This window comes from Toxotes jaculatrix, chromosome 5 (genome assembly GCF_017976425.1).
Source record: "Toxotes jaculatrix isolate fToxJac2 chromosome 5, fToxJac2.pri, whole genome shotgun sequence".
NCBI lineage: Eukaryota > Metazoa > Chordata > Actinopteri > Toxotidae > Toxotes > Toxotes jaculatrix.
This window is the reverse complement of record NC_054398.1, coordinates 8,140,701-8,155,744: the sequence shown is the minus strand read 5'-3', so window position 1 is coordinate 8,155,744 and position 15,044 is coordinate 8,140,701. Positions and strand designations below refer to the sequence as shown.

The 15,044-nt window shown below is 40.2% G+C and overlaps 2 protein-coding genes across 3 annotated transcripts in view; both read left to right on the top strand.

Annotated features, from left to right (window-relative positions):
* mical3a (microtubule associated monooxygenase, calponin and LIM domain containing 3a) overlaps window positions 1-3,739 on the top strand; it is an 84,583-nt gene extending 80,844 nt beyond the window's left edge. For both annotated transcript variants that reach the window (XM_041037486.1, XM_041037487.1), the window contains 3 exons: window positions 607-706; window positions 1,386-1,459; window positions 1,546-3,739. In XM_041037486.1, the coding sequence (XP_040893420.1) occupies window positions 607-706; window positions 1,386-1,459; window positions 1,546-1,730 (359 nt within the window). In that variant the 3' untranslated portion in view covers window positions 1,731-3,739. The remainder of the gene's footprint in view (window positions 1-606; window positions 707-1,385; window positions 1,460-1,545) is intronic.
* A 592-nt stretch (window positions 3,740-4,331) lies between these two features.
* On the top strand, window positions 4,332-14,777 carry ttc38 (tetratricopeptide repeat domain 38). The gene is made up of 14 exons (XM_041038778.1): window positions 4,332-4,466; window positions 4,896-4,973; window positions 5,106-5,187; window positions 6,413-6,584; window positions 8,213-8,386; window positions 9,243-9,318; window positions 9,690-9,809; window positions 9,965-10,024; window positions 10,255-10,293; window positions 10,843-10,924; window positions 11,407-11,572; window positions 13,393-13,552; window positions 13,942-14,015; window positions 14,400-14,777. The coding sequence occupies exons 1-14, from the start codon at window positions 4,437-4,439 to the stop codon at window positions 14,485-14,487; spliced, it is 1,401 nt and encodes a 466-aa protein (XP_040894712.1). The 5' UTR covers window positions 4,332-4,436; the 3' UTR covers window positions 14,488-14,777.
* Window positions 14,778-15,044: the final 267 nt, after the last annotated feature.

Here is a 15,044-nt window from a genome sequence, read left to right as displayed (position 1 = left end):
TTGAACTTGTGATTGAACATGTAAAAGCAGCATAATAATTCATGATTTTTTTTTTTCTACCCTCAAACCGCTCAGCATGAATGGGATCTAAAGGGATTTTATTTGTGCTGGTGGATCAATATGTGGGGAGGATGGAGAATTTTATAGATCCTTGGGTTTATTTCTCTGTAATAACTTGGATACTGATTAGTGTTTTTTTGTTTTACTACTTACCAAGTTTTTAAAAAAAAAACTGATAGGAGGAGGTAGTTGCTCTCAAGGAGCAGCTTCGTCTGACACAAAGTCCAAACTGGGTAACACAAACTTGCAACAACACAAATTGTTTGTTGTGTGTGTGTGTGGGTTGTGTGTGTGTGTGTTTACACACTTGCCAAAGTTGAAACCAAGTAGCTCCACGCCATCTTCTGTGCGTCATCTTTAAGTTTGTCGCAACTGACCACGTCGGTGTCGAGTCCATCCTTCCACCTCACCATCCCTCAGCGAGGACATCCTGGCTTGGCTGTCATTGCACTGCCTGTGTCAGTCCTTGTCTGTGTGACATCAGTGTCTGCGTCTCCCAGCCTTCTGATTTCTCACTCTTGCTCTGGGCTTCCGTCTTTCCTCCAGGCATGGGCAAGAAGGACGATCCCAAACTAATGCAAGAGTGGTTCAAGCTGGTGCAGGAGAAAAATGCCCTGGTCCGCTATGAGTCAGAACTCATGATATTGTAAGTACATCACTTGACTGTTGAGATGGACAAGCTAATTGGTGAACTGATTAGTCAAAAGTGCTCTTCATTTCTGAGAAGGGTAGCTTAGGCTTAACATTAGCATATCAGCCTGCTGTTTTAGCATTATTCCCATAGTACGGCTAAGGCTGATGGGTATATGGTAAATTAGTTTTTCAAATGTTGGCCGAATGGAGAATTTTACCTGTGAGTTTTCAGTCATCACCAAAGTTGTGAGGATAATAGAGAATAATCTCTGAGGACCATGATTGTCTGTTGTGTCATATTGTCAGATTTCATGTGGATATAGTTGTTGCACCAGCAGACCAACAAACAACGTTTCCATCTCTTGAGCCCTTGTGCTATAACCTTACTAAGAATTCAGTGAAACCTGTTAATGTGATAAATTAGTGATGATGTAATAATATAATATTAATGTAATAAAATAAGATTTTACATTTCTAAGATATTACATTAGTTTAAAGAGGCTGTTAGCCCCTGTAAAGCAATGTAATAATATAATATGATGTGAGATCGCAATCCATATAGAGAAACACTTTATTTTAACATTCTGAGAATTAATTCAATTACCAAGTGTTATCTCATTATCAGTTACTAATACTGTCACTGTTTGGAACAACTAATCAAACATGAAACCAACATAACTTGTGTCCCCAAGTGCCAGAGAGCTAGAGCTGGAGGACCGACAGAGCCGACTGCAGCAGGAACTCAGGGAACGAATGGCTGTGGAAGGTAAACTCATTATTAATTTGTATATAATCAAAGTTTTCCCATCTATCTATCCTCTTTAATTCCTTGTTTTCCTTTGCCTCTTTCAGACCACCTGAAGACGGAGAAGGAACTCGCTCAGGAAAAGCAGATCCTAAATGAGATGTTGGAGGTGGTGGAGCAGCGCGATGCCCTGGTGGCCCTCTTGGAGGAGCAGAGGCTTCGGGAGAAGGAGGAAGACAAGGACCTGGAGGCTGTCATGCTCTCCAAAGGCTTCAACCTCAACTGGGCCTGAGGGGAGTGAGATAATTTCTCATCTGTTGTAGCGAAAACGTCAGACTTGTGATTGACGTTCCCAGCCACATCTTTGATCAGAATAATCTGCTGAACACCGACACAGGCAGTTGGTCTAAAACTGTCACACCTGCAGCAGTGAATGTGTAAAGATTTCCCCGACACACACAAACACTACGGCTGCCTCTGACACTGAGGCAGTCTGCAACGTTTACATATCTTCTGCCCACAGGCAGTCCTAGTTAATCACTCTGCAGTTTTGCTTGCGCTCTCTTTCTGTGGGTGGAGAGGCGAGTACATTCGCAACTTTATCATCACAGCCTTGAAGTGGATCCTCTCAAGCTAGTTGGGCGGGCCTCTGGGAGAATGTGTAAAGACTTCTTTCATTCTCGATTATCTAAAGGGAAGAATGCAGTTCGGTCCTGCTGATGTAAAGGAATTGTATAGAATTGTGTTTTTGTGTATAGTTGTGAAGATCAAGCCACATTTTCAGTGGATGAAGGTTTTCTCTTTTCTGAAAAGGACTGCTACAGAGGTGTGCTTAAATGCTTAAGTGATGAAGATCAGTCTTTTCAGTCTGACTGTAGGAAGGACATCCTCTGCTGAAGCTGCCTTTCTATTCCGTGACAAACTTACATCCACGTTCTAATGAACCACAAAGATACCAAGAAAGGCTCATTCTCTTTTTTCTTTTGTTTTTTTCATTACCCCTACAGACTGTTTAGTGAGTCAACATGAAGAACCCACTAAATATGGCCATGTTTTTTTTATATGTATTTATTAGTTTTCTTTTAACAGATACACATATTTTTTTTGTCGCGCATTCACATGAGAGTGCCCAGAATTTCATTATCTTGCACTTGTGCATAACTCCCATGCACCCATAAGCCATTGCATGTCAGGAATGAAGGCTGCAGGCACATAGAAGATCTTTACATCATCTTTGATAGCTAAACTTAGAATACAGACTTATTCTATATACGAACATATAAGCACTCCATATGACTCAACAATGATGGGCCTCTCTGTGAGATGCCATTCACTGTATATCACACTGACCATTACCGTTTACAAATACTTGTCCATGTTCGTTATTGGATTTTTATGTCTCTTACTTTGGCAAACAGTAGCGAGTTAAACCAACTGTTGAAAGAATTCATCTTGGAAAAATGAATGTACCTTTCCAGGTGCAAATGTGTTTCTACCATATGTGTCAGTGATATTATTATTGTTAACGAATCTGATTTCATTTTTGTTAATGAGAGATCAGTGTAGCTCACATCACTCATCCTGTGCCACAGGACTGTTTCTGTCGGTGGATATGCAATATCGAACCACAAGAACTTACACACTACACAACACTTAGATCAGCAAATGGCAGTGTTAATCCTTCACCCTTGAACAAGATGCCTTTTTCATTTTCAGTCTTTATATTTAATTTATATTTTCATTTTTTTCTGAGTTTACTTGTTTTTTGAGGTAGTCACATCTGTGTGTCCCACTGGAACTCAAGATTTTTATTTTTTTCAAATACTTTTTTTTTTCTACAGCAGGTCCCTCAAGCAAACAAATAAGAGAATTTTAAATGGGATGCTGAAGAAATGCAAAGTGCTTTATGAGCACCTTGCATCAGACGGTGACATTATGGTTTATCTGGTGGGCAGTCAAATCTAATAGCCTTTCTGACAGCTGTAAAAAACAAACAAACAAACAGTTGGTCACTGTTTTACAGCACAGAAAACACTAGAGGCTATATTTATGAGCTGTAAATAAAAAAAAAAGTTATATAATTTTAAGGGGTATTGTTTTAGATGGTGTGTGATAAGTTTGACTGGATTGTATTGATATTTATTAACATGTGTGCAGACTGTATTATATGTAAAGAAAACGAATCCTAATTTTTAAACTATTCTGTTGACACATGACTCATAATGTAAATGCTTCATGTAGCTAAAATACATAGGGGTGTTGAATGTATGCTGAAAACGGCAATAAAACAATGCAGTTGTTCTTTTGAGTGTTTGTCCACTAAAAAAAACTTTCTAATGGTGGATGTTAACATGTTTTAGCTAACTGTTATGAAACACACTTGTAAACTGATATAACTGTTGGCTGATTTCGCTTACTTTTTGCGCACCTTTCTCTCTACTGTCCAGCTCCGACCCAATAAATGAGTCGGCTAAAATCTGTTTGTTTTTGCAGAGAACATGAGATTCTGTGAAAACCCAAGTGAATTTAGTAGGATTACATAATGCAGTCAGTACAAGGGTCTAGAAACATACACTTGGTAGTGTGTATAGATTTTGATATTATATAGTAAATAAAGCTTAGCTACATATGGGAAAATGTTAAGTGTGCTCTGTCATGGTGCCAAGACAAATTAAAGTAATACTCCTTATCACTTTGACCCCCCAAAAAGCTCTGCGCAGGGTCTGAGGACTGTTAACAAAGTAAAATACGGAAATAATACTCACCGGTTAATAGCGCTGTTTTTGCTCATTCTCCTCACATTATAGACGCTCCCACCACTCTTAAAAAAACCCCAAACGTACACATAGAAAAAGTTTACTTCTACTCAAATAAATTTTACACGCTCTTTCCATGCACTTATTTTGAAACACACAGCACTAACTGGAGGTCAAAGTGTCTCAGATGAACTCGACGCAGCTCCAAACAGTGTGGGAAAGACCAGAGCTGCAGCTCAACAATGAATGCTTCAAGTTTCAGGGACTGTCAGGTTAGTGTTGGGCTTTCGTGAAGGAGCAGCTAACTCACATTTTTGATTTTGGCAGAGAGTAGCACGAGAAAGGAGGCGACTTTACGCTGTTTGTCCGGTGCGAAGTGAAGATGTGCTGCCGTTTTATTAGCGAGAGCGTATAGTCAGCGAAAGAGAAAATATGGCGATGTGGGATAGGTGGGATTAAACTTTGTTAACCTCCCGACTTTAGCTAGCCTTGAATTGCAGCGGGTTTAAACTTGCTAAAATGATATTACAGGAAATAATTGTCAGAATTAGGGATTTCTATTCGTCGGGATATGTGGTTTTATTTTGATATTCGTAATAGCACTGAAGGGCTGGCTGTATTTATTTATTTATTTAGATTGCGGAAGTTTATTGCTGTATACAGTATGAATATCTGCACCCTAACACCTCTGTCTCCCACAGGCATGGAGGGCAGAGGGTCTTGAAATGTCCACCAGCAGTAATGAGGCTTGCAAACTATATGACGCCATACTCACACAGGTAAACCCCCCCCCCCCCCCCCCCCCCCCCACACACACACACACACACTGTCCTTTTGTCTGCATCATATTTCACCTGCCACTGAAAACAAAACGCACAATTGACAACATGACGATTTTTTTTGGCTCCTAGTATGTGAAATGGAGGAATGACGAAACCGTGGGAGGATTTGAAGGATGCATTTCTGCTATCCGGGCAGCTGACCCCAACTTTGGTAAATAGATTTGATGGTCATACCTGTGTTTCACTTAACATTGAATTTAACCAGGTAAGTCCTGACGAGAAACTCTTTTTGAATAAATCTGGCTAGGAGGCAGCAGGAAGGAGGAAAATATAAGAAGAGACGACAAAAAGTTAAGAAATAAGGGGAAGAAGAAAAGTGCTAAAATAGTCCACTGTAGAAGTAACCTAAAAACGGACTCTGAACCTTGGGAGTGTACATAAACAGGCATTATAAGAGGTAATTTCCTCTCAGTTCCTTTTATAGGGAGTTTTAGGTCGAGTGAGCAGCAATTGTGCAAGTTTTCATGCCATTAAACAATGTATAATAGGGCTAAACATACTGAGTCATTGAAGCACATAAAAAGAAGGAACGGTGACCTATAAAACTGCTAAACAACTACAGACAGCAGACATTTTATGTGTGTGTGTGTGTTGTGTGTGTGTAAAAGCGCAGGTGTTATTAATAACATTATGAATGACTGCAGTCCAGTGAACCAGTGCCAGGATCCTGGCAAAGTATTTTGCATTCTAGCTCACTGGAGTGAGTCAATGGGACAATTAATGGAACTGAGATATTGTTAATGTTATTAGATACACCTGTGCTTTTCCTGCTATAACAAGTCAAAATGTCTGCCATTAAAAGAAAAGGCTTAGTGGTTGATACATAAGACTCTTATTAATGCTTTGAAACATAAGTTCATCAGTACCTGTTTGTCAGACTAAACAATGATTTGTGTTCAGCTTGAGCTCTTATCAAGCATTTTTAAATATCTGGTTGTTCATGTAAATCAATCAAGCTTCTGTTGTGCAAGTTCAGCATTTATTGATTCTCCTGGGAACTTGCAAGCTGCTTTAACTGCTGAGGATCAGACCTGTCAAATATTTCCTGTGTTATGGTTACATTAAAAAACAAAAACAAATTGAGGTCATTCGTAGCTTTGTAACTGCAGAAGTGCATGGGATGAAAACCTTAAATGTTAATTTTGCTTGTTTTTTGTGTGTGTGTTTTTTTTAAACATGGACAGAAACTGAGGAGCCCAGTGAAAATAATGAATTCAGATACTTGTGTGGGCCCTTCTACAGTACATGCCTTGCTTCAGTTCAAAAGGAAAACTTTTACTAGTGCATGTGATGTTTCATGTGGGCAGTTAAGTTGCAGTGAGAAAGTCCAAAAAAGAAAAGACCTGTTTGATTAGTTTTCTCTTTTTTCCCTGTAGTTATGGGCCATGTGATCAGTACAGGACTGGAGCTGGTAGCAACAACAAGCTCCTTGCGGCTGAATGAGGATCTGGCCAGTGCGGTGAGACGAACAGTGGAGCTGGCCAACAGCCAGGACATCTCTCCCAGAGAGAGGCTCCATGTCAAGGCTATGGAGCTCTTCTCACATGGGTAAGATCCAGAGCCAGGAAATACAGTCAAAACAAAGGGATGAATAAGAATTTTGTCAAATAAGGACCAGTGGTTCCCAAAGAGGGATCTCAAGACCACACACACACTCTTGAGTTGTAGTTTAACATCCTATAAACATATTCTCATATTCATATTGTACTGTACATCTTAAGAAGTCAAAAGTTGTGGAAATGAAAGCGTATGAAAGTATGACTGAGTGAATGTGAAATGAAAACTTTAACAATTTGGCAATGGGCAAACAAACTAAAATATCTATCATGTATGTAAATTATAGAAAGTATGTACTGTATATGTACAAGTATGGTGCTTGATACAGTAGGAAAAATTAACTATTACAGTGGCTTCTGAAAGTATTGAGACCCCTTCACTTTTTGCACACTTGCAAAACTGCAATTTTTGCCAATCAGTCTACAGTCAATAACCTTGAGATATGTCTAGAACTTGTCCACCTATGTCAAACTGAATTGATTGGACATAGTTTAGAAAGGCACACACACCTGTGTAAAAAGGTCACACTGCATTGTAGGGCAAAAACCAAGCCAAGGAACTTTCTGTAGACTTTTGTGATAAAGTTGTGGCTAACCATAGGTCAGTGTAAGGGTATAGGACCATTTCTAAAGCTGTGAGTGTTCCCAGGAGCACAGTCACTGTAATAATCATGAAATGGAAGAACCACCAGGACTTTTCCTGGAGCCAAACTGAGGGACCCAGCACTCTCTCTAACAGAGCTTCAGAAGTCCTCTTCAGAGATTGGAGAACCTGCTGGGAATATGACCATCTCTGCAGCACTTCATTTATCAGGTCTTTATGGTAGAGTGGCCAGAGAGTGGCCACTTTCAGTTTGGCAGACAGCATTTAAAGGACTCTGAGCATGAGGGAAAAGATTATCTGGTCTGATGAGCCGAAAATCAAACCGTTTGTGCAGAACACCAAATACTCTGTCTGGTGAACTTTTAGAAGATTTTATAATCACATGAAAATTCTACATGTAAGTGGCTTCAATATGAAATATATTTAATTAATTCCCCCATTATATTAGTCATTTCTCCAAAAGAGAGAAGTTTCCTGCGATTCAGTGTTGTGTTGAAGTCAGGCCTACACTGTGGTCAATCAGCATTAGACCTCAACAGAGAACAGATGAGTTTTGTTTACTACCATGCCAGAGGAAATAGGTTGCCTTTGAAAGAATGACATATTTCTGCACCACAGAAAACAACAGGAATGTGTTTTATCTGTGAAGTGATATTCTTTCATCAGCGAGTTCTTCTTTGTCTCTGTGTTGGATGAATTCACATGCTTTAGATCCAGATTTACATTGTGTGCCAAAGACCCTTCTGTAAATTTCAGTCACAGTCCAGAAAGTAATATTTGTATTTTATCTGCAGTGTCTTATTTCCCTGTGGCATAATAGGATATATGATAATATTGCAAAGACATTTTGTTTCTCAGTTTTGTCTTGGAGGGTACTTGATATTTTTCAAGGGCCTCTTAATTCCCTCCATTCAGCACAAAGTATATTGACGTCTCTGTGATTCTCGTAGCACATTTGTTCTGTTTAACTTCACAGATATAGGCCTGTCTTTAACAATGATTCACATCTCTTGTAGAAATTTTCCCAGGGCCTCTGAAGTATGGGAAGACATTCTGGTTGATCACCCCACGGATATGCTGGCACTCAAGTTTTCCCATGACGCCTATTTCTACATGGGAGCCCAAACCCACATGAGGGACTCTGTGGCAAGGGTGCTGCCTCACTGGAAGCCACATACACCTTTGTACAGGTACAAAAGACGGCACATACATCTAGAAAAGAATCTGGGGTAACTTCAAAATCATATGAAAACGCAGTGAGCTCAGTTAGCTGAGTTATAAATGTAATGAAAGTGAAAAGGGCCTTTAAAACACTCTCACTGAGTGAGGATTTAATACATGCAGTATATAAATCACATGTACTTGTGACCAGTGAGCAACTTAGGACATCAGCTATCATGGGAGCATCTAAACTGTTACAGTACCTGCTTAGTACCAACCACCATCACAAAGCCACATTTGGCAACTAGCTGGTGAACATAGTGAAGTATTCTAGCAGGTAAAGAGCCAGATATTTCCCTCACGAGTTGGTACAGACCAGAAACAGAGCTAAGAGGAGTGGATATTGGACTCACCAGGTGTGCACAAACACGACTCCAAATGAATAATAATGTTGCTCTGGAACTGCTGCATATGTCAATAGGCAACTGTTTGCTGTTTTGCTAACAAGTTAAAAGGCGATGATATGTCAGTGTTGTGTTCTCATCTTCTCATCTTTCTGCTGCCCCCCTAAAATCTGTCATTGCGCGTTTTAAAAGTCATGTTTTTCAGGATTAGCTATTAAATGTGCAGATTTAATTAAAACACATAAAATTAGACACGTATTGATATATGAACAGTGTAGGTAGCTAAAATGTTTGACAAATGAGCAAAAAAGCTGTTATTGTTATTGCTTGAGGCGTGTTCACAAAACCAGTGTCTGCTTTACGTCTTCATAGAAGGCCTAACAAATCCATCACAAACTGAACTGGGGACTAGAAGTTCTGTCCTTGTATTTTGTAATGTATTTTTTGTAAACATTTTTTTTTTGTGCACTTGTGCTCTCAGATACCTGAAAGGAATGTATTCCTTTGGTCTCCTGGAGACTCGCTACTATGACCAGGCTGAGAAAGTAGCCATGGAGGTGAGATTTTCTTTTCTGTTATTCTGTTGCCATTATTGTGGCCAGGTGGTCCAGGCAGTCTGTGCCTGCACTTAGTGCGTCTGTTCAATTCAGCAAGTAATTTGCTGTGGAAGACCAATAATAAGCAGCTCATCCAAACCTCAGCCACCCTGACTCTTTACCACTGAATGCGGATGCTTACAAAGTAGCTGTGACATGAGGGTCACTTGAAAAAAGATTGAGAAACATCATAGACAAAATGAAAGATAAGATCTGAGGGTTAAGCACGGCATTATTGTGGAATTGTCATTTTACTCTTGTGCAGCAAAAAGTATATTTCTGCGTCTGTATTCCTTCTACTTTTCTTCAGACTGTTAAATTCACTTGTGCAGGGCCTCACTCAGGCACCAGATGACGCCTGGTCTGTCCACTCTGTAGCCCATGTTTACGAGATGAAGGCAGAGGTGGACAAAGGTTTGAAGTTTATGGAGAGCAGAGAGAAAGACTGGCAGGTACAAATCCTTAGGAGTGTTTTTGTTTTTTTTGTTTTTTAATGATGAGCCACATCTCAGTAACCTTGTACAGTTCTGTCAGAGTCCACTGAGTTAAATTACAAATTGAAATAGCCCTAGGAAAAATATTTGAAATATGCATTATTTAATTCCAGGTATCTGATGTCCTGGCCAGTCACAACTATTGGCACTGGGCTCTATACTTCATCGAGAAGGTAAAGATTATAATGAGTTTGCTCAGTCAAGCAAATAGTTGGCAGTAGGAGTGTTTGTGGAACTTGTATTTATGATATCCTTTCCCCTGGGCAATTTGAAGTCGGGAGTTGATTATACTGGGAGATTAATTTGAGTTTGCATCAGTGAAACACAATCTATCAACCTCGCTTATCTCTAAGTCTGAAGTTATTCAGAATCGTCTTTCTCACCTCCTCTCCCTCCTCCGCAGGGACAATACGAAGCCGCTCTTCAGATATATGATTCTCAGGTTGGTTTGTGTGGGGCCTTTACATTAAAAATTTATTAGTATATCTGTCTTAGTATAGCCTTGAGTTTTTTCAAGAGTCATGCTTGCACCAGTACACAGGGGATGCAGACTAAAAGCAATGTGTTGTGCTTCTTGTGAGTCCAGAGGGCAAGTGTGAACAAATGGAAGTCAGATCCATGTGCAGATGTGAGAGCGTAGGAAACCCAGTGCCCATTTTAGTGTCAACTGCCAGAGCTGATTATTTTTTTATTCGCTCTAAAAATAGGAGAGACAATTTGAAAGTAAAGCCCTTTGATGGACTGTCCCTTTACAAAAACATGTCATAATGTTACTCAGGACTGCCACGAGTTTGAACACAACAGAAATTCTTACATCAAGTTAGATGATATTCATGAATGTTTAACTGCTCATGTCAGGGGACTCCAGCAAGACATAAACACATCTTTTTCAGAACTGTATTTCTCTGAAAAATGTCGTTGTGTGGAGGCGGCTGTATGTTATTTCTTCAGTGTTGCAGGTGAACAGTGAAATGTGCCCTGTTTCCCAAAGATATTCAGACGTTGTAAAGCCTCAGGATCCATGTTGGACATTGTAGATGCCTGTTCAATGCTCTGCAGACTGGAAATGGAGGGTAAGATGCAGACTAATATGGGGATTCACATTAAAGAGATTGCATTAAGGAAACTGGGAGGGGAATTCTGTTCTTCCCACACAATATCTTGGAACAGTACAGATCAGATTTTGAGAATTCAGGAAATGATGTTGTTTCTGAATAAGGAGTATTCAGAATGACACTAATTGACCAGGCAAAACCTCTGCAGCATTTGTTAACATGTTGCTAATGGCCTGAAGGGCAACTGCAACATCTGATTTAAGATGATTTAAAATAGTATGGTCTTCAGTGAAACTGCTAATGAGGTGAGATAATCCCAGTTATCATACCTCATTAATCTGAAACTCTAGGTACTGTGTTAGAAGTGTGGGTAATTAGAGGAACCTCTGACCGTATTTTCTTTTTTACTTTGTTCAAATGCAGGCTAAACGACCAGCTGACATAAATTCAGACCCTTTATGCAGCCTTCATTTGTGCCTTTGTGTTGGTGCATGTTTCAGGTGTGTGCGTGAAGGATCGTTGGCGGGAGCTGCTCCAGGTGACACAGCCGCACACCGACGATCATGTGACCTTATTTAACGACTTCCACTTCCTCATGGTGTCGCTGGGAGCTAAAGAGAGCGAGACTTCCCGGCGTCTGGTGGAAGGCCTCCAGGAATTGGCCAAGTAAGTTCCGCACCATTTCTTCTTTTCACAGCACACCTCGACGCTCTGCAAGCCTTACATAAGAGCCACCCAGGCCTTATGTAAAACGGAGACAGAAACAAGGCTGAGCGTAGGATGGCGAGATAGAGAGCGGATGCAGTCAGAAAGAGAATTAAGAGCTGCAGTCCATCTCAGAGACCAGGGTCTTCCCTCTGTAGCAGATGTTGTACGAGCAGCTGCTGCCTCTGTGGAGTTTTGTGGTTATAATGTGTTCTGGCATGCTGACCATGGACAGCTTGTACTCTCCATTTTGTCCGGCACACAGCCCACAGAAAAGCTGCCATTTAAAACCAGTGCTTTAAATTCTCATATTTTTCACTGTTACATAATTTAACTCAAGTCTAAAGAGTTGGGGAATAATGCACCTTTGGGGAGGGGGTGGGTGGACAGGGGGGGTGCAGCTCTTTAAAGTCAATTCCTGAGTAACAGAATTTGTTTTCCTCAGCTCAGCCCTACTTGGAAACCTATGGCAAGATACAGACATGTTTGAGCTTTGCATTTATTTAATTCCATCACTCATTCATACCGTGTCACTTTCATTACCCTGGTTTGGAAGCATTGCGCAGTTTTACATAATCCATATTTTGTGTAATTTTACAGCCAAAGGCAGTGACTCTAAGCATTAGCTAATCCAAGGAAGCCTCACAATGGTATGGAATCTCTGGCCCCACAGTGAAGGGAACATATTCATGCCATTCACAGTTCAGTTGAGTAAGGCTCTAAAACCCTTGTCAGTCTGTATAAATAAACCAACTTGGAGCTTTTCTGTAGATTTAGATGATTTTCATAATTTTACATGATCTTTTTTTTTTCCCCAATGAAAGGGATTACATAGTAGCATCATTCATAGCTTTCATTTTATTAAATTTCCTCTATGAAAAGGACAGGAGGCTAATGTTTGACCCTTGAAGTGGAACTACTAGCAAGGCCCATGTTTGTATTGTCTGTAAAGAAGTCCTTGTTGTTTAAATTCTCTCTGAATAATTTAACTCAAAATATAAGAAACCACATGAATGTTTTCCAGAAAGAACTACAAACTAAATTTTTGAATTAATTAAAAATATATTCAACATTAACAACATGAGCCATTAAAGGTTGGGAAAACCACATATTCAAGCAGGAGGCCACTGCAGGAAAACAGGAAGGTAAAATTACGTGAAAAATAACAGGTTGTTGGATTGCTGCTCTTCTTGTCTTGTGATGTTGTGTAGAGCTGAGTAAAGTCACTTTGAAATGCAGTTTTTGTTTGCTTCTCTCACTCACTCCCTGTTTCGACCTGGCTTTAGTTTCTCACCCACCTTGCACATCTGACAAAACAAGTTTCTTGGATGTTAAATCTGAGATGCAGTTTCCTCTGCCGCAGTGGTCAATCAGCAGCAATATATCAGGTGCACCAGCTGTTTGTATGAATTTTTATTCCCTCCTCCCATATTTTGAACTGGAATGCCTTAAAATACATATTGCATGAGGCCAAACATGAAATTTTCATCTGTGCTGTTTTGTGCAATTTGACTTTTTAGCGCCTGTAAAAGAGATACAAATCCTCAGTAAATATCACCCTTTGTGTCTGCTCTATCCGGATAAACAGTTTGGTGAGGTGTATATAAAAGTACAAAGACAAGTCTTCCAGTCGTACAAAAATAAGTGTTTCATTCTTGCAATCAAAGATTTATTCCTCCACAAACATACAACCCAAAAAGCGTTCTTCCCTGAGCGCTAAATTCCAGCTGTGCCAAGAAATGTCTTTTCGTGTTTTTTTAAACCACTACTTTTCTTCACAGGGAGCCAGGGGACAATCACCAACTTCAGCTGGCTGGGACCATAGGTGTACCCATGTGTCAGGCGATGATGGAGTATGACCGGGGCAACTATGGCGGAACTGTGGAGCTCCTGTACCCTTTACGCTACCGCATAGTAGAAATTGGTGGCAGTGATGCTCAGGTAATGTCCACAGAAATGTGGTAAACACAACCATAGCCTCTCTTATGCACCTTTGAAAAGCTCTTAGCCTGTCTTTGTACATCACTGATCATACTGTATTGTGTGTTCTTGAGTAAAACAGAAAATAGGCCACAGGTGAAGAACACTCTGCTAAGAGCTAAAGCCTTTCTACACAGTGTTAGAATGCGGATAATGCACACTGTACCTGTGTATCAATAATGAATCTCAGTGATGGATGCTGATGGATTTTTATCTCCTTTTGTGTTCAGAAAACCGTTCCCCAAGGTTCAGCAGTTTACATACAGCAAAGCACAAAAAGGCAGAGAGACTTCATACAGTGTTGGAACGGTCTCGTGCTTACTAATGGCTTTGTCCACTGTTGTTTGCAGAGGGATCTCTTCAATCAACTGCTTATTCATGCAGCCATGAAATCAGAGAATAAGCACCACCAGAAACTGGGAAGGTAATGCACAACTGGGATGACAGGCCAAACAGTCTTCAGTCTTTTCTGATGTCAATTCTGTACATCTTTGCTGTCCATGTTTTCATGTGAGAACCAGCTGAGAGGATACAGGGGAAAAAAGAAAGATCTTGCACTATTTTAACCACTGGATTTCATCATGATGCTGTATAGTTGAAGCTGCTTCCCACTCCGGCTTTCTTTAGCCGCTGCCTTTCCATGTGCACGCAGAACACAAGCTGAATACACCCATTATGTAACCGACATCCCTTGTCTGTACACTGTGTTACACTTTCATTATTGATCAGGTTAGCCTCTGAGCTTGTAGTGTCTTAGAATCTGTGTTCATTTGTATGTAACGTCTTGTGTTCTGCTGAATTCCCCTAGATGTCTTCTGGTGGAGCGTGATGCTGTGAGGCCGAACTCCCCTCTGACTGATCGTCTCATGCAGAGAGCCCTGGCTCTTCATGTCTAGAACGATTGCAAAGTGCGCAGAGCAGCTTCTAGGCAAAACACATCGAAGTAACATCATAATCTGATGTGTCGATGTTTGACTTTAGGAGACTCGTTTACTAACCCCCAGGAATTTTACTCTGTTTTCAAGACAACCCGCAAACCTTTTCAAACAGTCTAGTTTTCAATGTAGAGCTCCGTACTTTATTTTTTTTTTAGATTGCTGACCAGTTAAGCTTTGTACATGAACTAATTTGCACATATCTCAAGGTTATGGGCTAATATTAACCACAGGTTGCCAATTTGCACTATAAACAGCCTTAGAGTATGATACGTAGTCTGAGTTTATTCTTTTAGCAAAAGTAACTATTCTGATCAGAGTAGATGACTGTGATTTTCTCCTTCTAATGAATTTTATTAGCAAACGCCACATTTAAATATAAATACTTAGAGAGGAAATCTTCATGTCAGTATCAATACAAAAGCCTACCACTAAATATACACTTTGCACTTGCACTATGTGAATCACTGTATGAGCAACAAAAAGTGCACCACACTTGCATGCCTGAGGGCAACAGC